The sequence below is a fragment of the Chelon labrosus genome, assembly GCF_963514085.1.
Source record: "Chelon labrosus genome assembly, chromosome: 13".
NCBI lineage: Eukaryota > Metazoa > Chordata > Actinopteri > Mugiliformes > Mugilidae > Chelon > Chelon labrosus.
Window position 1 is genome coordinate 3,343,743 of NC_140346.1, and position 27,949 is coordinate 3,371,691.

A 27,949-nucleotide genomic window follows, 5' to 3' on the forward strand; every position below is an offset into this window, starting at 1 on the left:
TAAAAGGCAGACATCTTGGGCCCCTACTTTCTCATGTTTGTTTTCCACGGGGCCCCAAACAATTGCAATTTGCCTTTTCTGACGGTATGCCCCTGCGGTTTACATCAAGCCAAAGTATCCGTACAATATTTGAAACTTCGACAATGTTAGTACTGATTAAATCGCAAATGGTAAACACACTACGGTTATGGCTAAAGTACGGATGGCGCGGAATGAAACTTTTGGTTAAGATCATGAAAAGATTATGTTAAAAGTTAAAAAAAAATTGACATATAACTGTAGATTTCTTATAGATGCAAAGTTAGGCCTATTGCTAGAAAGAATTCTTACACACCACCTCCCTAATTCCTGCACCAGCTCTAAACTCTGGTGTGACAAGTAAAACGTAACTCCTCTAATATATTATATTAAGGGGATAGGAATTAAATTCTTGGTTCACTTATCTGATCTGCTGGAATGTCAAAGCACTAGTAGAGCTCAGTGGCATAGCTGTAATTTCAATTAGGGAATGTGTAATTTAAGGATTTGTGTTTCCTCTGCAGCGCAGCTACACCTGTTGTTCAGAACACCCTGTATTTACATCTTCACACTCCCCCGATTCACACAACAGATTTTAACACTCTTTATTACAGTTCATTAAGTGCGAATGGGACCCAAGTGTACACTATGAAGTGCTCCTTCATTATTACACTGCGTCTCAGCAGCCAGTTCGCGCTCCTCTCATAAGTTCCCACAATGATGTCAGCGCAGCGCTCACGCAGCACAAAGCATTGACAACCGCCATTCACGTGGTCTTTGTAGATGGAAGACTTTTTCACTTTGAATTTCTGTAAAGCATGTGTGAGTGTGTGTGTGTATGTGAAAATGTGAAGATGTGTGTCCATTGAGAGAGTGCGTGAGTGACAGAGAGGTTCATCCCAAGTGCCTGCCTTTCTAAGCGCTGCTGTGGGCAGGGCCATCTATGCTGACAGTAGATGGGACGTGGCTGGGGCTGGGGGATTAAGGGGCTTTTAGCCAGGACTGAGAGTGGCTCTTTCTCCCTGTGACAGAGAGAGGTGACAGGCCGTCAGTGCACAGGGGACAGGCGGACAGCCAGCCAGAGACATCTGCATTCATTCAGGACAGCGGCTTATCCGTGCACAAAAAACACGCCCTCTTGAAACGCCCTCCATCTACACTCTCACACTCGGCCTTGCACATGTACCCACAAGATGAGACGTCAACACATATCCAACATACAGACCCACAAAACTCTGATTCCAGCATTGACCTTTCCTGGAGTTCAAACTGACTGTGCCAAAAGAAGTCCAACAATACAGACCACCTAAAAGTTTTTTTTCTGTTATTTAAACTGAACATTTTTGATTTAAGACTTAGACACCCACACCAGATCTTTAGAAATGCAAGATTTTCAGCTGACAATAATTGAAAAGATGGGTCTCCTGGTCAGGCATCTGCCACTCCTCCTCCCTCCATCCTCCCATCCTCTCAGGAGGTTGAGAAGACAGGCCGAGCCAGGAAAGGCCCTGCCCAGCCATCTAATCCTCTACTCCCATTCACCATCCCTGCTAATCTCCTTCACCACCTCCCCACCACCACTACCGCCAACACTATCGCCTCAACCTCCACCTCCACCTCCACCTCCGCCTCTCACTCAAGAGGTGCACAAAGACCCTAAGCGTCCCTGTCCCGCCCCACTCACCATTCCACCCCTTCTCGTATCTCTAACCTGCTCCGCCCATTGCTCCTACAGCAGGAGGCACCCAGCTTTCTAAGCCCAGGACCCATAATCCCGTGGGGCTGCGAGTTTGGGTGAGCCCAAAGGCTCATTGAGTGCCGGATAACTCTCTCCCGGACTCTAACTCTCTGTCTTATTGTTGCTGCTGCTGAGAAGAGGACAGACACAAATGGAGTTTGAATTTCAATGTGCCTAACGACTCAGAGAGAGAGACAGCAGAATATGGACTGGAGGGCATCCAGGCGTTAAGAGTATTTTCCAGGAGGCCATGGGGAAATGCATGCAAATACTGTGAGCAAGTGCAGGCCACCTCATCCTTATTCTGAAAGATGGAATGATTTTTTTGCAATTCACGACTTTTCCTCTATATTTTCAAATTTAATTTATTAAATGAATCCCAAATGGAAAACTTTATTATTCAAGGAAGTTAGAGCTGTCGTCAGCTTTTTTTTGTTGGAGAACCCATTGAGATTCAGACTCTCCTTCAGAGATGAATGGACTATTAACCTTCAATTTAGATTTAAAGCCATTCAGACCTTTTTCCAAAATCTCTTCTTGTATTAGATGTTTACTGTTGTTATCTGTTTTAGTGAAACTAAATCTAATAAGAATATCTCATTTATATCTTATTTGTTTTCCCACCTTTTGCTTTAGTAACAGCAGCACCCGAGCTCACGGACTCCACAGGTTTTTTGAAAATTCTTCTGCAGATTTTATGCAGTTGTTCAAAGTTTTGAGGTGTTTCAGTTCATTATCCTGCTGAAGAAGTAGAGCGCTACTCTTCCTCGTTCAGGTTGGAGATGATTTAGTACAGGTAACAAATTCCAGAGTAACAAAACACCACCAGACTTACATATTCCCAACACCATGTTTCACTGTGGGTTTAATACATTGCTGAATCATTCTCTCTCCTGTTTCTTTCCTTACATACACCTTACTGTTACAGCTATACGTCTAGACACAGTAGACTCACAAGTAGACACAGTAGACTTTCTTCAGTCATCACTGGACTTTAACTAACTGAGTCTCAGTGTGTGTGTGATGAAGTTGCTTTTCTATTTCTCAACATAGCTTGATGTATTGATCTCCTGATAGTGTTGTCATGTTCGGTTTGCCAGATTGAGATTTAGAGAGAACTGGCCCACTTTTCACAAGTGCTTCAGTGTGTCACGCACTGCCCCCTTAGAAGCCAGTTTTTACGGAAAGATCCTCAAATTGACTTTCATTTAATTCTGATGCTGTGTTCGCCACAATCACAGTGCTGCTTAGTAAGAAATGTTCTGCTTTATCACAAGTGTTAGGTGTCTGCAAGTTGATTTAGTTGAACAAGCCCCTGATGAGTAGATCAAATCCACATGAGAGTCATCTGAGGAAGGATACAACTCAAAGAAATCTGACTTTTTGTACAAAGTCATCATGATCAATGGCACAGAGACACTTTTTCATATTTCTCAAAAGCTAATGAAAAGCTCCTATATTGGTCTCATCTAACAAACACAATCGCATATGCACACAGACTCAAACGCACTGGGCACGAGACTGCTGGCAGTCAGCACTTCAGTTCTGCATACGCCAGTGTAGGTGAGCTTGACAGACCCCTCATGGCTGCCTCTCTACCTCTTATTTACAGAAGCTATCTTTCCCATAAGTCACCATTCCTGTATTCATAAAGCATCATGGATGCCATAACTCACTCTTCCCCTTTATGAATAAAGCTCCCAAATTTATGGTGATGGCGCTGAGGAGTGGTGGCCTCCCTGGTGACAAACTCCCCCCCCAGTCTGTCACCACTGGCCTGGGCCGCTCAGGGCCCTACATCAAAAGCTCCAGATGGGAGCGCCACTTTATCGCTCCCCGGTCGGTGACATCACCTTGCTGCGCCGCACGGAATTGATGATGAAAGCAAACATATCTATCTTAACTCACATTTACCAAATCAATTTTATTTTTACAGACCCTCCGCAGGGTTATTGGCATATTGACGGTTTGCAGGCAGGAGGGAGGAGGGGGTGAGCAATGGCCGAGGGATGGTAAACGGGTGGGCATGGGAGAAGAGGGGGGGAGGGTCAGTGGGGCTTAATGGCGTTTACCATATTTAATGCAGAGGGATGTCATCACTGAATATCCATTCTGAATAATGTGGCATTTCATCATAAATTCTTTACAACTTATTTACTTAATGGAAAGAGTTATGGCTCCCTGTCAGGACGGTAATTAAACATTGTGATACAGTGCTGCCTCGCCAGGATCCCATCTTCCCCCCCTAGCCCCCCCGCATGCCTGCCCCACACACACACACACACACACAAGATCCCAGCTCCTCAGCTTTTTAAATACATATTATTATTCAAGCCCCCCATAAATTACCACCAGATTAAAATGCATGAAACCTCTTTTTCCTTTATTTCCTTCCCTGGGAAAAAGAATAACCCAGAGAGCTTGTTCAACCAGCTGTAAATCTCTTTGGGAGGAGGCTTTTTTTGTATTAAAAATTTGTGTTATGAAATTGGGTTAAAATAAAGAGTTTTCCCTTGCTTCGATTTAACAGACATTTATATATTGCGTCTCACTCTAGTAGATAAAGAGGGAGAAGTTGCTTCCAGGAGAAATCAAGTCAAGGGTAAAGACAAAAAAAATAAAAGGAAATTTATTTTGATTATGTCCAGGGCAAACCCATTGAGTCTGAACTGATGAACACCAGTCCAGATTCAAAGCTATTTATATGAGCTTAATGTTGATACCTTACCAAGTTGTTCTGAGTTAGCTATAAAGTGTAGCACTGGAATGGACTTGAAACAGAGAAACGCTGTATTGAATCGTCTTTTAATTCAAACCTGTGACTTCCCGCTTTATGAACTGCATGGTCAGCTATTCTTAATGAGTTTGGCTCTGTCCTACAAAGAGGCAAAGCCCAGAATGTGAAAGACTAAAACCTTCGTGTTCAAATTATAGAGGATCTATTCTTGGAGAGTAAATGAGGCTGATACTCAGCCAGGCCCTTCGTCCGGCTCCATAAAACCGAACGAGCCTGACACTGACAGAGACCACATCTAACCTCTGACCTTGTCCCGTGACCCTGCTTTCGATCTGTTGTGCCTGCTGACCAATATGTGATTTGCCAATGGCCGCTCTGGGTCCCTAACTGGGATGAAGGAGGGATTTATGGCTTTTCATTTTAATTGGGTTAAGAGCAAACCTCGGCTTACTTTCTTTCAGTTGCACTGAGGTAACATTACATCACTGGGCAACAAACAGCAGAAACAGCTTTGTGGTAACTGGGCTAAATGTGAACATGACGACATGGTAGGAAATAAAAAGAGGACTGATGTGACTGCTACAGTGTATATTGGCAGAGGAAAACTCCCCTTAGTTAAAAAATGCACTACTACAGTCTGAGAAAAAATAGGTAACCAAATTTTGGATGTTTTTACTTGAACTAAAGCTTAAGCGGTTATGTTACAAGTACAGCAAATTTATTTAACCAGTAGTTGCCATGAAATCTACCCAAAAACCATTGAAAAACATTGTGGCCTGAGTAAATTTTCAAAAGTCAAAAGGGCAGAAAATGCCAAAAATACACATATTCCTACCTCCCAGCCTTGAGTAGGATCTTGGAGACAAGGCCTGCGCTCTCCTTCATAGGGTCCAAAGCGTTCGCCGACGTTCACCGTCCTGCGACTCCAGATGCCCAGACCGGCGCCTGCAACTGCTGACTCACGCAATTCAAAGTCCAAGGGAATGGACAGATCTTCTTGGGGTAAAAAGATATTTGGATGGTGGAATGACAGGGTGTGCCGGGGTGAAGATTCATCGTCAGACAGCAGAGGGGATGCTGGGTCTTCTGGCAAGACCGAAGAAGGTGTAGGATCCCCATCAGAGCCACATACGTCATCTAAGACATCGGACGGGTAAAGGGCAAAGTCATCATCGCCATCACCTACGAAAGAAAGTCTCCACGTGAGGGCGATGTTCAGTAGCAGTAGACGTTTGTGTCAAAAAAAATTGCATGCACTGACAAAAGCTGCGCAACATTTCAGGTTTGGACGACAAATGACTAAAACAGTGTAGTTCAAATAAACAGCAGATGACTGAACATTGACTGAAAGTTCCAAAATTAGCTTAATTCTGTTTTAATTGAGCTTTTCTTTTTGCTTCTAATTTCTAATCATTGGGTATGTTCTCGGTCTGAGAAACACGCTTAAACATCTATTACATTTTAAAATAAAAGAGACTTAGTAGATCCAAAACAAGTTTTTGGGTCCCACAGCAAAAACATGGCATGTGTGCCATTTGATTGACTTGATGCCAAACTGGGTAAGCAGGGTCGACTCAGCATTGTACTCCTATGACTGTTTTATATTTCCCTTTCCTGAACTCTTTCTCCACTGTACACTGAAAACAGAGGGAAGCACACTAGGGTTAATTGTGAATAGAGTGAAACAGGACATAGAGGCACGACCCCTGAACCCGCACTGGGCTTCTTCAGATTGGCACACGTGGCTGATGGAGCTAAATGGTGAAAAAGTGATTATGTTCAGTGTCGATACAACAACTTTGAGGTCGTAGTTGAAACTGTTTGTCCCTGAAAGGACAGGCAGAGGAGTCACTGGCAAGAACACAGGCAGATATGTTTGAGACAAATTGACAAGGTACAGGAGAAGCCAGCCAGGTGTCACACAGTGAGACAGACGGACACTAAAAGCCGGAAATGATCCACAGGAAGCTGCCGCTCTGTGGTGGGCTGTGCCTAACGCAGGCTGACAGGTCACGGGGAGCAGGGGCTCTGCTAATGAGGCTCAACAACCCATCCCTTTGCGGAGGAACATTCCTGTGTGACACTGTACCTCAGCGCTGTCAGCCATGGAACCTTTGATCCGCACAAATGCACACATGCACACTTCTTGTTCACTGGCCATGAATTCACTGTGCTTTTGATTGACTCAAGTTACCTAGCGGATTAACTCAAGCTGTACAAAAATCTTTACATTTTTGTATGTTCCTACGGGGAGGCTATGTTAGATGAAGCATAAAATAAGCCAAGTGCAGTGTATCTACATATCCTTAACAAATGTTTAACTGTCATGTTGCCACAGTCAAATCACACTGTCTGGTGGAAAGGACTGTCAAATACTACATAAGCAGTACATAAGCTGTTTTGCTATGCCAGTTAAGAATCATAATTCCTGTCAAAATATGCGTTGGGAAAAAAAATATCACACATGCTGGATCAGCGTTCTATCACAGATGTATGTCTGTGTTTTCTGTGTTATTTGTATGTATATGTCGAGGCATATCTACAACTTAAGCATTTCTCATAGTCATTCCCTGCAGCAATACCTGATCACAGTGTCTGTGCAGCTATTGTGTTTGACACACACACTGTGTGGCCCCAGCGTGTTTGAGGGGGAAAGTCTTTTAAAGACTCTACAGAGCTGGGCCGGGCACGAAACCCACTGTGGCCCTGGGACTCAGTATAATGATTTTCAGCACAGAGACTGTGTGTAACGCGGTTATAGTGCTGGATGTGAAGTTTGCCATATGGTAGAGGGACAAGAGCTTTTAAAGGTAACTGTATCCCTCCATTGCTGTTTCTCCTCTGACATTTCCCCTCTCACGCTGGTCTCGGAGTTTATATTTGATTTAGGCCAGAAATTCTCCCGGCTGACTGGAATCAATGAGAGCATTTCAGCTCATAAACATATATGTTTCTGTAACGTAAACGTTAGCTGAAAGCAAATATGCCATGTTCGGAGTTTTAAAAATTGTGGTTTCATGTGCAGATGATTGATAAGTCAAAGACCGTGACTCTGCTTAGACGTGTGGGGTGGCAGGGACACTGCACACACATGATCAGACCAGTATGTATGTATGTATGTGTGTGTGTGTGTGTGTGTGTGTGCATTTCTATGTTTCTGCCTGCGTGAAGCAAATAGTCCTGTTTGTTTGTACAGTAATGGACATTACTTCGTCATTGCAAGCTGACGCCCTTCATTAAAGAAGGAGATCTAAAAGAATTTTGGTTGGAGGTGGGGAACTCCAGCTGGCAGCATCATCATCCCTTTAACTGCATTAATAACATAGATCAAGCTCACGATAGTACTAGAAAGCAAGTGGGGAAAAAAGACACGAAAAAACTTTGACTTATCCAAAAGACAACACAAAAGATTTAGTGAAGAACAACATAAGTAGTATGAAAACAACCTTATCTCCACATCAAACCCCGTCATTAATGCAGGAAAATACATAATGACACTTTGCCTAAACACAGACATGCAAGCACGCCCGTATACATCATGTATTCAAATGCTCGCGCTTGACAGAAAATTCATTAATTTTTATTAAGAGGGAGAACATTTGTTCTCGGGCCTGCTATCTGCATGGGTGGAATGATTTTCACCTCTGCCACAAGGTGTTGGGCGGACTCATACATCACATGATTACCCCGAGCAGCGAGCAGGGCCGCCATCATCAGGGAGTGAATTAAAGATGATAGAAAGAGCTATTAATCACTGTGACAAAGCCCCTAATGGAGGTGTGACCCAGCCACTGCTGACGGGACGCCAAGGGGACGCACCCGCGGGACAAATGGATACATATGTTTACAGAGAGAATAACCTACCTGTGGACATAGTCAACCCCTCCTCATTTTTTTTTTCTTCTGTGCTGCTGCTGCTGCCTAACTAACAACTGCGTGTCTCTCGCTATGTTTATCCATGTTACTCGACGCCTCTCTTCACTCTATGACTAATCGGCTATCCTGCTTGTTGTAAATGATGAATGAATACTTTTAAATAGTCCTTGTGGTGAGTCATGTATGTATACTCACATATTCTTGTTCAAACGGTTAAGAATAATGAAGTTTTATATCTGAATTCCTCCATAATGTACAATGCTGGCCATAACACTGTAAGGTGTAAGGTGAGAACATTATTCATCTGCTTAGCCTGGAGCCAATTCACAGATCACTTTGTTTAGCCAGATAGAGAGGTCCAACAGTTGACGGATGGGGTCTCAGATCCTGAAATATGGAAATGAACTCCTCACCTTCTGAGGACCGGCCCTTGCGCTTATCTGAAGACATCATTTGTTGCCTGTGATAACAGACAAATGGGACGGGGGGCTTACCCTTGTACTGCAGGTCAAACATAATCACACATGATCCCCTCCATTAGTCATAATCCAAATTCCAAAACTGCGCTCTTCATCATTCCCTTCCTTTCCGTCTGTATCTATGTAGTGGGAAAATCATGAAAATGTGTTGCTGTTCCAACACAGATATCCAGTGAAAATACAAGAACTCAAAACATGTGGGAGTGCTGTTATTGTATATTGAGTCTTTTGTATGAAATAAATGAAGATACCCAGGGAGACGGAAGCTGAATTCAAAACAAAATAAAAATAATTATCTTTCATTTGGTTAATTTTGACGCTCTCACAGCCACTGCCAATCAGAAAATGACTGCTGTTGATTTGCTAAGCACTGTTAATTACAGTGCATCGGTGTGCGCCTACATTCCCTCAGCAGGGTGTATAGGAGAGCGTTTGGAGCCCCATGGCCTCGGGAGAGGCAATAAGCTTCCTAATTAACTCTGTCTTTGTGCTTAATGGAGGCCTTAACACCGCTTTTGGGGAGTCTTTTGGTCCACGGGTCCACTGGGGTGACTGTGGGACCGGCTGATACTAAACACAAACATTCAAATCTGTATGTACATACAGTTTTAGAAAATTGTCCACAGTTTATCTCTCAGTATTTGTTTCTTCAACCGAGAAGAATTGAATTGGAAAGTGTGACGTTTTCTCCATATTGTTGTAAAGTGTCCATTGAAGCAGGCATTAGGTGCAAGAGATAAATATCTAAAGATAAGATGTACACTTATCTTACACTTTGAAAGTTAATGTAATTGCAGGAATGAGAATTTTCATTAAAGACAATTTAAGATAACAGGAACTGCTGCAGGTGCTGAATGTCCAAGTAAAAAGCCGTATCCATAGTTGTATTCACAAAGCTACGCATGCACATTCTCAAAAACTGGCATCTATATTGTCCGTTTAAGCACACACACGGACACACTTACTCTCCACACTAACAAGCTCTTTACACAGTCTTAATTAATGAGAGCATTGTCTATGTTTTTTCACCCTTGTGTTAGTCAACTACTCCCCATTCAAAATGGAAAACACTCCATTAGGAGCACTGGGCAGAGTTACCAATTAACATCGCGCAACAAACTGAGACTTCGAGCTGGTCCCTCTGTGCTCACACACACACACACACACACGCACACACTTAGACACCTAATTAATTAGCATTAGTTGTGATTAATAATGAGTGTCCTTTAATGGTAAATCTGCAGCTCCGATGGCAGGCTGACACAACAAAGGAGCCTGTGTGCGAGGCAGGATTTATCTGGGGAGCTGCTCGGGGATTTTAACATGTTTCTCACAGGCCTGACAAATGGCCTATTAATTATCTAATGTTGTCTGACAACAACCGCTTGATAAAGATGTATGTTTGGACAGGGTTAGGAGGGGACTGAACAGCAGCGAAAGAAAGAGGTCTGCGAGAGTAATAGATGGAGAGAGAATGTGTGTTTGCATAAAGGAAGAAAAATAAAGTATGTAAAAAGTGAAGGGAGGCTTGCGGACTGTCAGAGAATTGTTGGCTACTCAGTTGAACAGTTTCTAGAAACAAATACTTCTTTCTTGATACATTTGTATGAAAAGACAAACCAAGTGTGGGATAATCAATATGGATGATTAACAAACCATACTGATGAAATGCTAATGAAGGAAGTCTTGATGAACACGGAGATGGATGTGCTTAACACACACACACAATAACACGCCACAACTAAAGCCACAATCAATATCATCAGCAAGAAGGTGTCCACATCAACTCAACCGCTTCATACCATTAAGTCTCTAACAACGCAGAGCATATGGGCATCTCTCTCGTCGCTCACTCCTTCCTCCGTCCTCGCCCCTCTCCCTGATTCAATCTGGGTCCCGACTCTAATTCGCAGAGTTTATCTTCCGCCTGTGTGTTGACAGGTGTTCCTAAGTGGGATGCCAGTTGCCAAATGATTTTTATGATTGTTTTAGCCGCGCATTCGGCCTAATGAGATAGGATCCCAGTCGGGCGCTAACTCAGGCCTGTCAAAATGTAACGCAAACAGAATAACAAGCCGGCGCTCACATTGTTTCCACAGGTCATACATCAGCCGCCGTGGAGAGGGACGGCCCAACCAGATCGCACAATGACCCCAGGATAAACAAGATGAGGGGGAAGAGGGAGGGATAGTAGAGGGAAGGCGAGTGGGAATAAAAGGGAAAAAGGAGATACTGAATACAGTGTGGGAAATGTAGATGAGTAATCGAAACAAGCCATAACAAACCATTTAGTGGTATTTCATTTCGACCACTGTTATGGTCCAAAATTGTGAGAAAGAAGAAAGAGTCAAACTGGTGTTCAAACATCTCTGTGAATCTCCACATTCTGCTTTAATTTCTTTCTTAACGAGGGCATATGCTTATTGTGAAGGAGTGAACATCTACTGATGCGTTTGAAGGTACTGATTTGTCTGTTTTCTCCTTAAAAGTGGCGTGTGGAGAGAATGTGCCGACAGAGGTCATTAATCCCATCATCTCTCAGCTCAGCACTCGCCGACATGTCACACATCCTAAGCTTTTGATTTGTTTGCTCTGTTCACCTGTGCCATTCCTTTCATCTATCTTCCTCATCCCTCCATCTTTTCAGACAGCGACATCAGCAAACGATACACAAGAACAAGTGCAAAGGTGTCACAACAATCTTAAGAATTACAAAGGAAAGAGGTGGAAAGCTGCACTTTTATTTCTTGATCCAAAATAACAAACAAATAATGTTTGTCCTAAAATGTATATTCTATGCATGTCAAAGCAAACATAGATGAACATTCCACCTCTTTCCTCTCCCTCCCTATTTCACTTTCATGTCATGGCTAACTGCCATTGGGCCCTAATATAATTATGGCTCACAGTTGTGCACATTTGAGAAATTGATTCCTTTGATGAAATGTGAGTGAGGCAGGTCCGGGCAGAGCAGAGAGAGACGTATATCCAGAGTGCTTGCTGCCAGCCACCCCCGGCCCTTGCCGAAGGCCCCCTGGGTACCAAACCGCCGGCTCAACCCGGCCCGGTCTGGCCGCGTCGTTAAAAGAAATGATAGCATATGTGCTTTGTTTGAGTTTGATGTCTTCGTAATGCATTACACAATTAGATTGATTTGACAATTTCCATTATACTTGATAAAATATTTATGTAGGCCTGAGGATGGTAGTTCTTATCAAAGGGGGGTGATCTGCACTGCAGATGGGAGCTCTGGTCTGCAGTTAGAAGGCCATCAGTCAGTTAAAGCTGGGTAAATCTGCAGTCAAATGCAACCTGACTACTTGAAATTTATATTTCAAGTAGAGAAATGTAAGGAAAAAGTTATTCTGCAAGCCGTGCGGCTAAACTCGAGCGCATTCAGTTTGACGTGAATAATCAGGCACACCTGATTGAGATCAAGTGAAACCATAGTGTATATCACCAAATCAATAACCTTGTCCCCACACATTTGCTTTGAGTATACAAACATGAAATGCTTCGAAAAAGAAAAGCCTGGTGGGCACTGAGCGCATTATGCCGTTGGCTGCCCTCCCAGCACCACATCTTCCATCGAAGAGGATATTTGGCCACACAGATTTCAGGCTACAGCACATTAGATTTAGATTTGCTTCAGCTTAAATCTGGAAAACCACCGTTAACACACTGGCACCAGGCAAACATTGTGTGTTGCTGTTAGCTGTTAGCACTGTAGCTTAATTTGTCTGGACTAGTCAACTCTAAACTTTTCTGCGTAAAATAGAAATGCCAATAAATAAACAATGCATTTAAAGCACTCGTGTGACTCTCCTCCACCCTTCTTTCCTTCCCTATTCACTCTTTCTCTCTCATATTAGATGTTCCCTTCTTTCTCCCTTTTCTCACCTGTCTCCCCCTCCCTCTCTCTCTCTCTCTCTCCTACAAACCTCTCAGTGTGCACAGCCACCCCACATCCATCACAGCCCAGAAATTTAAGGAGCCAAATTGGCCTCATCTGTCTCAATGTTGGATGCAGATGGAGTTTCTTCTGCTGAGGGAGGTGCAGTTAGTCACCCCTGCTGCCCCCACCCGTTCAATGTACTGCCTTAAAGCCTCGCCAGCCTGAACCAGCCCCGACGCTATAGAGTCGCGTTATGAGGCCGGCTGCCGGGGTAAAGAGGGTACAGCAGCGAAGTGACCACTGCACTGACCACACACATTCTCCGCTTCATTCAGTTTACTCCCAATCACATTTTTCTTTCTTTTTTATTTTCCATCTAGCCTTGGTTTTGACTCACTCCCTCTCCTCTGCCCCCACACTCTTGCTTACTCATACTGCCAGCACAACCACACACATATACACAAACACAAGCGGAGGTGGCCATTGCACAGCCTGCAGTGCAGTCTCAAGCAGCTTGGTCAAACCTGGCTCGTTAATAAAGGCCCTAAATGAGGCAGCATGCATAAAACATGAAGCGCCGCGTGCTGCTGTAATGAACTGCTGCTCCATAATTGCATCTCAGAGCCGTAAAATGAAGACAAAATATTTGAAGAGGGATTCTGTCACCTCTCTGCAGACGCAACACTAATCACAGGCGTTCTGCGGGGCCCTGGGGGTCTCCCTGACAGAGAGCAGGGGCTAAACGCCCGGGGCGGTGACATTGGCAACACCCTCCAACTGATGGGACATAATTGAATAATTGCTGATTATAAAATAGGGGTGGAGGTAATGGCATAATAGTGTCCAGTATCTGAAATTATCCCTTTGGGAAGGACAACATAATATTATGGTGCGGAAATGGTGCACAAAAAAAATGTAGTGTAATCTAGTGTGCCTACTATGATGTTATTTCCTTAATTTAAGGGTCAGTTTATGAACCTGTTAAGGGATAATCGATGGTGCAAAACCTAGAATATAAAAGTGTGTGGGGTTGTTTGAGGAGCAAGGTGAGTGATTATATATATATTTGCTTTAGCCAGACAATCTGTTAATCATAGGAAACTGCACTGAATTGACCAATGACACCATGAAGTTCAAATTAAATAAAAATAAAAATACAAAAAGGCAAAATATAAAGGCAGAAAAGGTAGCATACAAACACACAGGGAGCTATGCACACACACATGCACAGTGACAAGCTCAGAGACAGGCAGGCCTCCAGATGAGAGATTGGAGTCCCACCCAGGGGTGTCACCCAGACAGTTAGAGAGTTGCTGTAGTGACAGGGCGGCCGCGGTGACATAATGAAGGTGCCGTGGTTGTCACAGGGGGTCAGTGGTGATCACCATGCCCAGCTGTGGGTTGGGTGGGGGGTTAGGGACACATATAATGAATCCCACCAATGACAAATGGCCCTCAAGTCAGGGCTGAGGCATCTGACAAACTCAGACTCATCACTTGGACACACACAAGAACGGCACGGAAGCACAACACAAACAGAGGAAGGTACACCATACGGAATCTCTGGATGTGAGGATGTGCGAAAACTGCATAGCTCTTGTGTCGCTTTTGAATTCCTTTTTGGAGTAAATTAAATAGCCCCTATTTCTTTGCTCGTTTGATTAATCTGTTTCTTTCACCTCTGTCAGCCTCCTGAAACTGTTCAAAAAGAACCTTTAGTTTTTGCTGTTGCAGCACTACAGTGGCCGGTCAGAGGTTATCAATACGGGCATTGTTTAACATGCACAATGTGCTGCATAAATTCAGAAAATCCCCTCTAGAAGTATTTGGAAGCACGAGAATACGCAGAATATAAAACCGCCTGAAACAGACTGAACACAACAGGCCTCATTTAGAAAGCTGAAATTAATCACAACGAGGTCTGTGTTCAGCAACAGTAAGAAAAACTTTTTGAGACTGGGAGTATTTTTAATGTGACGAGCTGACCACCTACAACCAACCTGACATCCTCCATTTAATATTTTTGGATATGAATAGGCTTTGTCTGAGGGCTGCCTTTCCACTCTGAGGGTCCGCTTGCCTCGGGCACCACCACAGCAGCAGGCCAATTCCACCTTAACTTTGTTATAGGACTTGTTACATACAATAACGTCCGCGGCTGCAGAGACTTTCCAAACCGCAGCGCGACATGTGGAACGGACCCAGGCATGGAAAAGGTCCTGGAGAGGATGTTTGTTTAATGATTGTTGGAAGGCTAACATTCAGCCCTGTGCCCTGAGCAACAGAATCCCCCTCGGAGCACTGAAGCCGTTTATGTTATTTGTTATGGATGTCAATTTCCCTCTATTTAAGAGGTGATTTAACTGGACAATACAGTAGGATTGTGGTCTTGTATGAGGACTGTTGTCTTCCTGTGTAATGCGCTGCAAAGCTCTGCATGGGAGTCTGGGCATAAACAGCATGGGCTATTGTGAAAACTGAGGCGGCAATCAGTTTGACTGCAAGTTATACTTGATATCAGGCTTGCTCTGGGGGTTTCAGGCCGGGTTTTTGTAAAGCGTCTTGAGACGATTTGTATTGTTATTGACGCTATATAAATAAATTGAAAATTGAATTGAATTGAATATCTGAATGTTGAAAAGTGGTGATTAAAAGTGATTTTTGGCAGTTCCTTTTTAATTTTATTTTGCCATAACATACTCTCATTGAGTCTAATGTAATAATAAATACATAATACATATTTTCACATTTCTAAGACAGTAAATAAATTATTTATTTATTTGTTTAAATTACAAAAACAATCATGTATCTGTTTTGAACTATTCAAACTCATATTTTTTCTGCAGGTACGCAAATAGCTGTGTGTGTGTGTATTATTTTGCACATGTGAGTGTTAGAGGGAGGCAGGGAGGTGGACATACATGTAGACTGACAGCTGCCAAATGACAGTGAGATTAAGGTGGGAATACAGAAAAACACTGAGCGACGGAGAGGAACATGACAGTAACACCAGCTCAGATTAGACTGCGATCACACACACAATCCAAAGCACATCGTTGGAGGGGGCCTGCAACGAGTCCTCGGTGTAACACTGGGGCAGACGAGAAGGATCACAGAAATCCCCTGTTTCTTCTTCCTAATTCAAACAAACAGGGACTCTAAGCAGAGCCACATGGCCTTCCTTAATGACTGACATTTTGTTTAAGAACCATCCATAATGACCTGGTTTAAATTTAAATACTTGGTGTTTATTTCGCAACGAGCTGCCAATATTCACCAATGCAAAATTCCAAAGCGCTTGAGTGACTTGAGACTGTTGATTTCATGCTTTTTTTCCTCTTCTCTCTTTGGTTTTCCTGTTTTGTACATATTTGGAGTGGCATGACTGTGGAATTAATGACAGATTGTCTGAACATGGATCTGTTACACTGATGCATTTAATACGGCATTATTCCTATAAGTGGGTTTAAATCTTTCTAATGTTTTACTCCAATTTTACCAGAATATGGTTGCTGTATTACTTAAATAGCATTCTCTATATTTGGAAGTTCCGGAAAAAAAATAAATTAGTCAAAACTTGACATCCTCTTAACTTGACAAATTAATCATTTCTGGTATCTTATTAGGTTACGTAAAGAAACGCTGATTTAATTCCAGAATATTCATGTATGCAAATGAAGACAATGTAATACCGTGCCTCTATACCTCCACAGTAAAAGAAGTATTCAATAAAAACTGTATTAACTTGGGAAATAAAGCAATTACAAAGCATAGCAGCACAAAGATTAAACTTTTTTTGAACTACTTGATACACTGACAATACGGTAAAAAGGAGCGGAATGGGAAGCATCCCCCAAAGACATTAAAGTGTTGCAGTCAATTAATAATCACCCCATTCCAACCTGCTGCATGCACTTGTACAGCGGGAAAATCAATCAAGGTCTCCTTTTTTTTTTTATTGATGGGCCGAGTGAAAGAATGCTAACTCTAAACCAACAATGCCACAACCGTGTACATAGATGGAAATCAATTGTAATTAAAACTGAACAAGTGTTCCGCTTTATACACTCAAAGAGCGTACTGGTCATTAAATACATTTTCATCAGTTATCAGTTAAAGGTTTTAAATGAAGTCCGTGGCTTCTGCCTCCTTTGGGATAGCGCTCACACTTGCATGGCAAATTTACCCGCGCTTGCTTTGCAATCAAAAGGCCGCCAAATTAAGTATCAAACAATTTAATGTTATGTGTCACTCTGCAAAACGATCTGTATTAGAAGCACTTAATTAAACTTTCAAATTCAAATGTACTAATCAGTTCGCGGCAGAGTGGGCGCTTGCTTTTCCCACATGAAACGCCACGGCTGGCCAGCCCGGTCCATTGCCTGCTCATTAACATGAAGGTGCGATTTGCATTTCCTGATGGACTGTTTCAGTTTTTAATATCCCTCTTTCTGCTCTTACATCAATCATGGAAGAGGTAGGCCACCATAGGCCACTATTAACCCTCCGAATCTGCCACAAAACAAATATTACAAGAGTTCACTAATTTGGAGATCAAAAAGCCACTTGTCCATTATATAATTGAAATGAAGGTGGAGTGTTGCACTTCTGAAGAGCTCTATAATTACCAGCTGTTAATTGCACACTTGTGGTGTCTCACTTTTAATTAAAAAGAGCGGCTCGTTGCTGGACGATAAGCAACGGTGGAGAGGCAGCGGTTTAATCAACAAAGCAAGAGGAATTTGTTTCTGCTGTGGCCAGCAGCGGGCTGGAGAAATCTTCAAATAACCCAGGGAGATTAAAACATGTCCATTAGGACCAGTCAGGTTTTATTTGGGGTGGCAGGAGCGAGGTGCATTTGAAGTCGTCCCGCTGCAGAGTCCTCAGAGAAGCGCGGCTGGGGGTGCGGGTCTAATCAGTCCGCTGCTGGCCCTGAGCGCTCAAGTGGAGGAATTGGACCCTGCTGGTGGTGAGAGAAGGAAGGGAGGAAAGGACAGACGACAAGGGTGGATGGAGGGATGGTGCAAGGAAGGTAGCAGGGAAAGAAAAGCACCCCCCATCACTCCCCTTTTCACCTCCTCTCACTTTTCCTGCTTGAGACTGCTACTTGACTTTGTTTTGTGAGTCGAAAAGTCTTTAAACTTTACGTCTTACTTTCATATCATCTTAGCTGTACACATTAGTCACTCTAAGACAGCCAGGCAATCTCTATGAGCGCAAGTTATCTCTCCAGGATGTGTCAGCGCCCTTAGACAATACACAAACAACCTCAGGTCCTTCACACAGCCCTTCTGCCTATTTTGTGACCTCTTGAACCATAGCAGCACAATATAAACCCAGAAACAAAAACCAACGTCTGCGCTTGATGTGGCTATAACTCACACAATGTTTATATGAAAGAGACAGTTACCATGGTCAGCAGCTCTGGGCTGCTGCCAGGCCTCCAAAGGCTCTCTCCGAGCACCACTCGCGTATAGTACACGACTACATGAGTGCGATAACCTCGTCCACCCTTTCTCTGACCCCTTCGCTCCCTTACTGATAAAACTGTCTGCCAGGAAGTGTCCTTCGCAACGCTTCCTCCCTCTCATGCTCAATCAACACCTGTCACCACGGTGATCAGTGCTGTGATGTGAACACGGTGCCTGAAGAGGCCTCTCAAAAGAGGTGTGCAGATTAACTTTTCTCAGATAAAAAAAGAAGAAGAAAAATAGACTATACATTAAATTCCATCCAATTTTGGATTAAACGTGTAAAACGTAGATCTAAGAAGTAATAACAGAATCACTAGGGGCTTCCCAGACCCCCTGAGTGTCGCAACTCTTTTAGATAAAGGGCTCTGGGTTTATCTAAGGAAACAGTCGCTGGGGCGAGGATGGTCTGGCCTCACTGACAGATTAGTCCAGCCCAGGCCCACTTCCTGCCCGCTGAGGACACTAATTAGAAGGAAGGACTGACACCACAATAAGAGCTGACAGTTGAATGCACTTAGCACAGCTTCACACAATCTACCGCTGTATTAGTACAGCGGCCACGCCAAACCATAAATTTCATCACATTAGCCGACGCTTATCTGATATGACAAAGTCAACCTGGATGTTGTTTGGACAGAAAAGTACAGGGGCAGTCCTGGGGTGTTGATTTATCAGTGGAAGTATGCAAAGTGTTTCATTTGAAATTTTACCAACTCTCTGTCCTCCTCCACTCCCTCTCTAGACACACATGCACACAACAGAGCAGACAAAAGTCATTGTGAGCCCGGCCAGTTCCCACTGTTAATTGCGTCCTGTTTACAAACAGGTTGGACAGTGTGGCAGGGGTCACGGTCACTTGTACCCTCACTCTCGGTCCGCCTGAGTCTTATATCTTGTCCTTCTTTTTAAATGACCTTTGACCTAACGATCCATTCAGCACGGCTGTCCCTGGGGAAAATATGAACACTCAGAAAGGATGTAGCCTACCTTGCAAAATGCTGAACCGAAAGCATGTGCGTGCATGAAACACAATGCAAGAGTAAGTGTGAAAAACGCTCACGCACCTGAGCACACACAACACCACTAATATTATAATCCCAAAATCACCAAATGAAGGAAAAATGTGCTATTACCCAAAGGGCAAATTTACAATATAGTCACACGTACGTGCATGTAATAGGCTGAGCTGTTTTACAACACCAGCATGAGCTGAGCTATTGTTTTATTTTGAGAGGTGCTGGCTGTTATTGGATTGTTTTACACTAGCTGGGAGAATTTTATTCCAGAGGCGCTCTGTGTGGCGTGGAGTGTGTTTGACTGAGTCAGGCGGAGAGAGGGAAAGTGAAAACAAGAGAGTGAGAGATACATAAAGAAAGAGAGCGACGTGCACGTATGCGTCTGTGTGGCACTGTTGGGATTGTGCAACTGCATTAGGAGAGTGCGTTGTGGGTGCTGAGCTTCTGTTGTCCAGTGTTTATTCATCAGGAAGCTAATGTCTCCCCCACTGAGGTCCAGCAGGGGTTCCTCACGCAAAGCTACACCCGTCTGTGCTGTTAAATGCTGGAAAGGCGTTACAACTGATCAGTACAGTCTCTTTTAACATTTTATACGCTTACTGTAATGAGCAAGTGAATAAAAGTTACACCGAATTTGTCTGCTCATACTCTTGTCCATGCATTGCTCTGTCTATTTATCTGCATGACTTGATCACGCTGAATATGAAAATGGAAAAGCGGGCATTTTCTTGGCGCCCTCTGTGGCTGTGCCAGCGGGCGGAGCTGTACGTCAGCAAGGGTCGAGCGCCACAATGTGCCTGTCAGTCTGTGGGACATCCCAAAGGAGAAGGGGCAAGAGGCAGCCCCCGCCAACCTTGCCCATCCATCATCGTGACACCACAAGTTGCAGTCATGGGAAACCCACCACTGGCCAGTCTAGCTCTGGACCAGAGCAAGGAGGCGAAACGAGGGGGTGGGGCGGGGTTGGGTGGGGGCGAGACTTGCCTTCCATTAAAAACACATTGTTTTGTTTATTATAACTAGTTAATGAGGTTGAAGTGAAGCCTCGCTTTGTTTTTCAAACACTTCCAGAGGGGATCTGGAGGCAGAAGGCCCCATTGCAGAGTTCGGGCGAAGCAATTCATAAGGGCCTGGGTGTTTTATAATGGATGTCTATAGATTTTATGAGAGTGGAGTTGGCCATGTTAGGAGCGAGATCCTTGGTTCTTGTAAAACGAATCATTTTTAGGGCTTTTCTCCATATGCTGAGCTCAGAGCTCAGCTTTTTCTTCAGCTTGCCATCTCGCCTTCCTCTTCTCCAAAACCACTCCGTTCCATTTTCAGCTGCCCCTCAGTTCATGAGTCCAACAGAGGTCTTGTTTTTTACTCTAAAGCCAAGATCAACAACAGACAGAACTATTTAACAACCATGGCTAGCAAGTGCAAATACTATACAGTTTAAAAAAAATATATATATATTTCTAAGAAAGAAAGAGAAGGGGACGGTTTCTCTGAAAGCAAAGAAAATGAAAAGTAGTTTAGCAGCATCAGCGGTTTGTGGAGCCAGAGGCCCCCTGTCTCCCTGTCTGGTGGAGATAGGCGAGAGGGCCCACTCCCTGTCCGGCCGCAGCGGGGGCCCGAGCCGCCTGCTGACATGTCTACTTTAATTGTTAGTATTAAATCACTTGCACTTTAACTCAAGATGCTATCTGCCAGGCGTTAAGATCTTTTACAGTAGCAAGTGCGAGCTGCTTAAATGAGAAACTCCCTCGAGTGACACACAAATTCAGTATGAACTGAACCGCACCCACACAGACAGTGAAGTGTGAGCATGTACGCAGACGATTAAACTCTTACACGCACATACACAAACACAATGGAGCCCTGTGTTGGACTGATTGCCGGTGGAGTGGACAGACAGGCAACGGGACTCCACCCCACCCGTACTTGCGAGCCACCCGTCAGTCACCGAGCGCACCGCACCACCAGCTCCACCGCCAGCTGTTTGCTTTAGGAAGGCGGCTCAAAGCCAATTAAAATACACTTAGAGCCATGTCCGACTTGTGTTTAGAGAGATAATATGTGTCCAGCAGTCCAGTCAACAAGTTGTGAGCAAGCGGACGAGAGGGGTGCGCTCTGCATCATTGTCTCAGAATGCACTGTGTCATTATCGCACAAGGACAAGATACTTATCTACCACTGTAAGCTAAAAAGAAATGGGGTGGTGCCAATTTCTGTCCCTTCCAGAAAAAATAATATTATCTTTGATTTCATGGCTGAGCAGATGTTTATGTTGGGTTAAAAATATCTGCCTGTTCATTAGGGAATGTATAGATGAGTGTCTAAGCGGGATTGGAGGCACACTGTAGATTTTATTTGTCCTGCAAAAATGAGGCTGAAAACATTCTTTATCAAATTAGTTGCCTTATACGCGAAGGCTAAACATGTGGGATTACTATTAAATGTGAAAATAGAGGCGCACGCACACACACACACACACACACATGCAGAGGGAACAGGGTGCTGATATGAGTGGTGGTGAGTGGTGAGCAGAGACGGGAGCTCCATGTCTGTTCAGTGTGTTTTAAGAGTGTTTAAATGAGTGAAAAGTCAGTTATGGCTTCCAGATGGGGGCCGGTTTGATCCGGATCATTCTGACAGGCCTGGACTTTGATGTGCTGCTGCCTATTACTGACATTACAGGCAGACAGGCATATTTCTCCCTAATCACTTCCAACTCCTCCACACCAGTCCTTGCGCATGGCCCGCACCAGCTCACCACACCAGAACTACAGCGGGAGTCTGTTTGCATGTATCAATTTAGTGTGTGCATAACAGTGTGAGCTGGGCTCTATAAAAAAAAAGTTTTCTGGTCCTGTGACACCAACGATATGTCTGTCCGTAGACATACTCCTGTCTCATGTTAAATAAACAGTAAAATTAGCAGTATTAATGTGCTCCGTTCATAACAGAGCCCGCAGTGACCCAGCGTGTCTGCGTCTGTGCTCAGGTTGTATTTCAGACTTATTTTGAAGGTCGTCCTGACAGTTCATCATAAACCCTCAGTTTCTAATGAAAAGCAAAGGAGAGGACACGAGAGGAGAGTATAATGGCTTCGTTTATGCTGGGGGGAGAGAATTCCCTTGGAAACATCCATCTTGTCAGGCAGGTTAAATATAGTCCAGACAGACGGACAGAAGGGAATAATTCCTCCACTTCCCTCTCCACCCACACTCCCCAGTAACCCCAGTGGAAGTCATTTCTCAGTGACCACAGAGGAGGAGGACCAAAGGGGAAAAAGGAGCGCCACTCTGCTCCTCACTAATCACCCTGTGACCCTGAGACCACCCCTCTACTATCCCTCACAAGTCTCCTCTTCTTCTCCTCCTCCTCCTCCTCCTCATCTCCTGGTTTTTGGGGAACCGTGGAGAGGGATGAAGAGCAGAGGAGTGAATCAGGCCGAAGTTCCCCTCTTTATCTCCCAAAAGCAAGGGAATGCCAAGGGGCCGGCACTTTGGAATCCACTGTTTTGTCTGTTTCTTGGGGAGAGCTGGGCCGAGTCCACTTGGAGTAGCACAGGGAGGTATTCAGAGCAAATCTGGAGGGCCCTTCAGCAGACAATGGTGGAGCCCTAGGACAATGTGAGTCCTTGATGAGGGATCTGTGGAGAGGTGCAGGTGTCTGAGGTGGAGAACAGTCTCTCAGGCTTGACCCACTTATCTCCAGCAGCTCTTCTCCCGTCTTCCGAAAGAGATTCATATTCTTAAAAATGTACACGTCCGTGCACCTCACTTTTCTATACTTAGAAATACCACATACATAGAATTGGGCACGGAGACATTGGTCCACTCATGTCAGAGAGGGAGACAGGAAAAGGCCTTTGACCCCGTGGCTTCACTCTACATTCCTGGTAATTGCACTCCATCATACTTTGTGCCGGAAAAAGCAAACATCTAAATAAACCCTGTCAAACCATGTTGTCCATCTGCCGTCAGATAAGACGAAGAAAATAAGCCATGTTCCATAAACACAAACACGGGGGGATCACAAATCAGTGGTCACAGTCGCCGCAACCATAAATTAGCCTCGCCACCATTTTTAGCATTTTAGGCTGGACGGGGAGAGGACAGTGAGAGCGGAGAACAACCCACTCTTTAAAATCTCATCACCGCTGTCACTGTGAACTCAGCACCGTGAAACAACACTGGGATAAGATCGACATGAGCCGGAGAGAGAAAACAACAAAGATGTGACCACTAAAATGCTGGCTGGCTTCTGGAGGCAGGGCTGGGTTACCCGGCAGGCAGCAGGAAAGATGGAAAGAAAGAAAGAACCAGTCACAGCCCCCTAGTGGAAATGTTTCAAGTATCTCTCCTTTCTCCTGCATACTCAGTTGCCACTGATTTGAGAGCCTTATCTCACTGCAAATTCGAAAGTTCTTCACAATTTAGTCTTTGTGCAATGCAGCAAACAACTCAATAAACAGTTAACTTGGTGGACAAAAACTGATAAAAGGGAAAATAAATGACTGCCTTCTGTTTACTATTTTTTCCTCTCTCAATTATACGTTAACTGGCCTGACATACAGAATACATTATGCAGGATAACAAATGAATTTTGCAGAACTCCATTCTACAGCGTTTTTTCCCTTTATATTACATGGCTAAGAGCCTCTGGGAAGACATTACCTTTGTACAGGAGCTCCTGCAACATAAGATGACAAATTGACAATAGCATCGCACCGGGCTCTCAGGGCCGTGTGTGTATTACACTGCTCTAACACTCCTGGTTGGAACCACTGAAATTTCTCACCCAGATTGATCTCATTTTCCCCAACTTATTTTCATATCTATTTCCTTTTCTTTGCGGATTAGGCAGTAAATAAAGGCATGGGGCTCTGTTCACAGTGAAATCAGCTGGAATTGCCACATTAAAAAAGAAAAAAAGTGCAGGCGAGGTGTAGCCTGAGCCATCCTCCTGGATTTGGGCAAATTCAGCTGATGCAAAACAAGGAATTAATTTGAGGGGAGCGGCTTGCGTGCTGAGCTTGGCGCTCTGACAAAGATGAATGGCATCATTCCAAGCGAATGGTAATTTCACTTTTTGTGACAGTGCTTTAGAGCAAAAGCGACTCTGAACGCACAAAGCATTTGCAATCCCATTGAGGGCCCTTGGTACCTGCCTATCAGACACTGCACATTGTTTACCAATCATCTGATATTGATTGGTTTCAGACTAAAGTTTGAAGATGAATTAGAGTGGGAGAAGGTTAAGTCCTAACCTTGAAAGATTTAGTGTCTATTCAGCCCGCGTGTAGGACTCTCCTCAGCTCACTCGGAGAATAGAGAACTTTTAAATTCAATAGGGGGTGGGAGACACAAAACGTGTCACATTCACCAAGTGAATCCACTGGAAGAAACGCAGAAGAACACCCAAAAAGCATAATCTTTCTCCCCAGTTGATAGAAATGGTAATTGCATGTGTGGGATAATACTTTGAAGCCAAGGCCTCGGTCGGACAGACCGCCTATTTAGGTTAAAAAAGGGGCAACAAAACAGCTCCTTCTTAACGCTTTTGTTCACTTCTCCACTCTTTTAAATGTTTACTGAAAAAGAACCTTCAAATCCACTCTCCATCTCCTTCACAATGTGGCACCTATCACTCTTGGGTGCATGGACACATTGTATTGTATGAATCATTGATATGTAGCGATCATTCCCATGAATCATTTTCTATTTAACATTCAGATTCTCAGGAATCCGATTTTCATCCTCTTGAGGAGGACAAAAAACATTTTTGCGACATAAAGGACATCATTTGAATACTGTTACTTTGTTCCATGAAAATTGGAGGGAATATCAGCAGCACAGTCAACACTATAGTCAAGATGAAACTATTCTTTAAAACTAAATCCTCATGTTTTAGTTGCTCTGAATCGGCTAAAGATGGTACTCTGAAGTCATGAACAAATGATAGAGCGCCACAGGACGCAAGGAGCCTCCATTTAAACATGCTGCAGGAGAGATGTTCTCACAATTTGACATTCATATTTTGACATTTTGATAGAGTCAAGCGCATGCTGGTACCATGGAGTCCCTTTAACTTGTTGGGATGTACCATCTCCCAGCGTGGGGTAGGAACTCCAAATGGACCTCTGGGCCACCCATCACAGCTGGGCCACACCACTTAACGTCCCCCTCCCATTGCCCCTCCGTCCGACAACTCTTCTGGTCTACTCTGAAGCTCTCCAGCCCACTCGACCTCCTGACACGGCACAGAATAGAAGCAGGCAGTGCTAACCCCACAAGGTGCCCAGGTCAGGGGTCGCATTTAGAGAGTGCACGCTTGGCTCGTGGTCTGATGCGCAAAACTGAGAGAAAACACCATCCCTGTACTCCTAAAGCGAATCGCTCTGTTATGGGTTAAAGAAAAAAGCTTTTCTAGAGTAAAAAACTCACTAGAGCACAGATGCAGAACATTGTGAGACAATTTATTATTCTGAATACAGATTTTTCTTATTGTAGTTCATATGCCAGGAGCCCAGCTGGCTTTCTTTATGTTACAGGGCTGGTGTCAAGTACAGCACTACTTCTCACAGGAAGTGGACAGAGCTTATGGTTAGAGGCGGCTGCTAAGGATGCAGGTGTGTCCGTCATGACACAGAGACAGACGAGCAGAGCTACAGAGGGCAGGCAGAACAGGACAGCAGGGCTCGGGGTCTGATGGCTTCTGTAAATCATTGTGAAACTAATACGCGGGCCCACTGGGGGAAAATCCACGCGCGCCATGCCGCAGCAGTGGAGGAGATCATGGCAGATGTTCTATAAATCAACAAGTGGAGCTGGTGGTAGTAACATTTACCAGACTGAACGGAATCTGCTTGAAGAAGACTACAAGCGAAAGAAATGTGAATTACTGTATAGAAACAAGTAGCCTTTCAATTGTTCCTCATCTCATCGTTTATTGCTGGATTGCTAATTAATAATTCAATCCTAGATGAAAACCAGCCCTTATTCTTTGTTAAAAAATAAATAACACGGGGCGTTTTGCATATTTGGCACCTTTCTTAAAAATAATCAAATGGCACATACACTGTAAATGTTTCTGACAAATGAACCTACAGTTATTCTAGGCTGTGATGTGGTAAGTGCACACTCATTCACACTCATGCACACACAAACACACTGAGGCCTCAGGGCTTAGCTAAACCTAGCAGCCTGGCCGTCAGCCCTCAGCCCTGAATACGAGCAGCACTTAAACTTTCCCCTTTTCAAACAGCAGAGCACAAAGAGAGGACCACATCAGTGGCCTGCTGATCATCCCCACAGCCGGCTGAGCCCAGACAACGGGCAGGTCCCTGGGCGCGTCCTCACATAATGTCCTCATGTCCCCCCATCCTGCTTGCCCTGGGTTGAGGCCTGTATGTCGCGTATACGGCGCTCCCTCTCATGTGAGACTAGATAAATGACAATTCATTCGAGTAGGGCAGTTAGAAGGAGCGGATGGAGCAGTTGGGGTAGGGGGGAGCTGGTGCTGCAGCTGTCCCACTGGCCACGTCCACCCCCTGAATCTCCTAACCACCCACCACACCCCCCAGCAGCAGGTTTCTCCCTACAGAGTAAAAAAAAAAAAAAAAAAAAAAACACGCTTCATTACGTCCTCTCTCCCCAGAGCAGCTAGGGGCCTTTCACTGCAGATAAGCCTCTTAGACATGAAGTAGCGCTCAGAGCAGCATTTGAGTGACAGCAGGAAGGTTTAGCCATTCAGTGGACAATGCTCACATTCTCTGGCTTTAATCTAGGAGGCGGACAATGATCTGTTTTTTAAGGCCTCATCTCCTCTGCTTTTCCCACAGCAGTAGGTGACTGGCACAAGGAGGAGAAAAGAGAGACAGAGCAGGCCGAGGGCCGGCTGGGAGAGCACGCCGCTATCTCCTGAGGCCTCATGTTTCCTTGACGGTCCGAGACCGAGGTGGGAGGGGACGCAGAGTTGACGGAAGGCAAAAGCGCATCAATCACACGCAAGACGTGCACGCGCGCAAGCATGCAAGGGCGCAAACAATCCCTCGGTGATGGTTGAGTGCGTCTGCGTGACAGACAGGCAGGTGAGGGGCCTGCTGGTGACGTGGCTTAGTGTAGAGCTTTGTCATTCTTATCTGCTCTGACCACTGACATCCATCCCTCCTCAGCCATTGTGTGTGCTTCTATGATGTATTTATACAAACTCTAATGCACAGGCAACTGGGGGGGGGAGACACTAGAAAGCGTGAAAAGATATCCTAACAAAAATCATTTCTTTTGATTTTATGATACAATGTAACCTGACCTTCTGGATCCTGATGTGCTTTGATGACACAAAGCATTATGTAATCTATATCTGATTCAGATGTGAATGGCAACAAAATGAAATGGCTCATTTGATTAGTTTAGTGTGGTGCAGTATTCTTGTGTAGAGCTCCACACATATTCTCATTCAATTTCCCTCTTACATAATGTATTTCCAAGTGACAATAATGCGCTTTCAGTCTCACACTGACAATTTGTCACCTTTTCTTCTTTTCTTTTTAAAGGAGTGCATATTAAAATTGGTAGAAAACTTCACCTGTCAAAAAATTATTTAGAAATTTCTGCAAAGTGCAAATATCATTATCCAGTCATGAATACTGATTTACAAGTAGATTTTTTTTGGCCATTTATTTACCGGGAAAGGAGATCTCTTAGAGGTCAGTGAATGAATA

General features: G+C 44.2%; 1 protein-coding gene across 1 annotated transcript in view; it reads right to left on the minus strand.

Moving 5' to 3' along the window:
• Nucleotides 1-27,949, minus strand: part of mecom (MDS1 and EVI1 complex locus) — a gene marked incomplete at its 5' end in the record, with an annotated part of 121,209 nt that overhangs the window by 77,042 nt on the left and 16,218 nt on the right. The window contains one exon of the mRNA XM_084558766.1: nt 5,329-5,675. Coding sequence (XP_084414892.1) covers nt 5,329-5,675 — 347 coding nt within the window. The remainder of the gene's footprint in view (nt 1-5,328; nt 5,676-27,949) is intronic.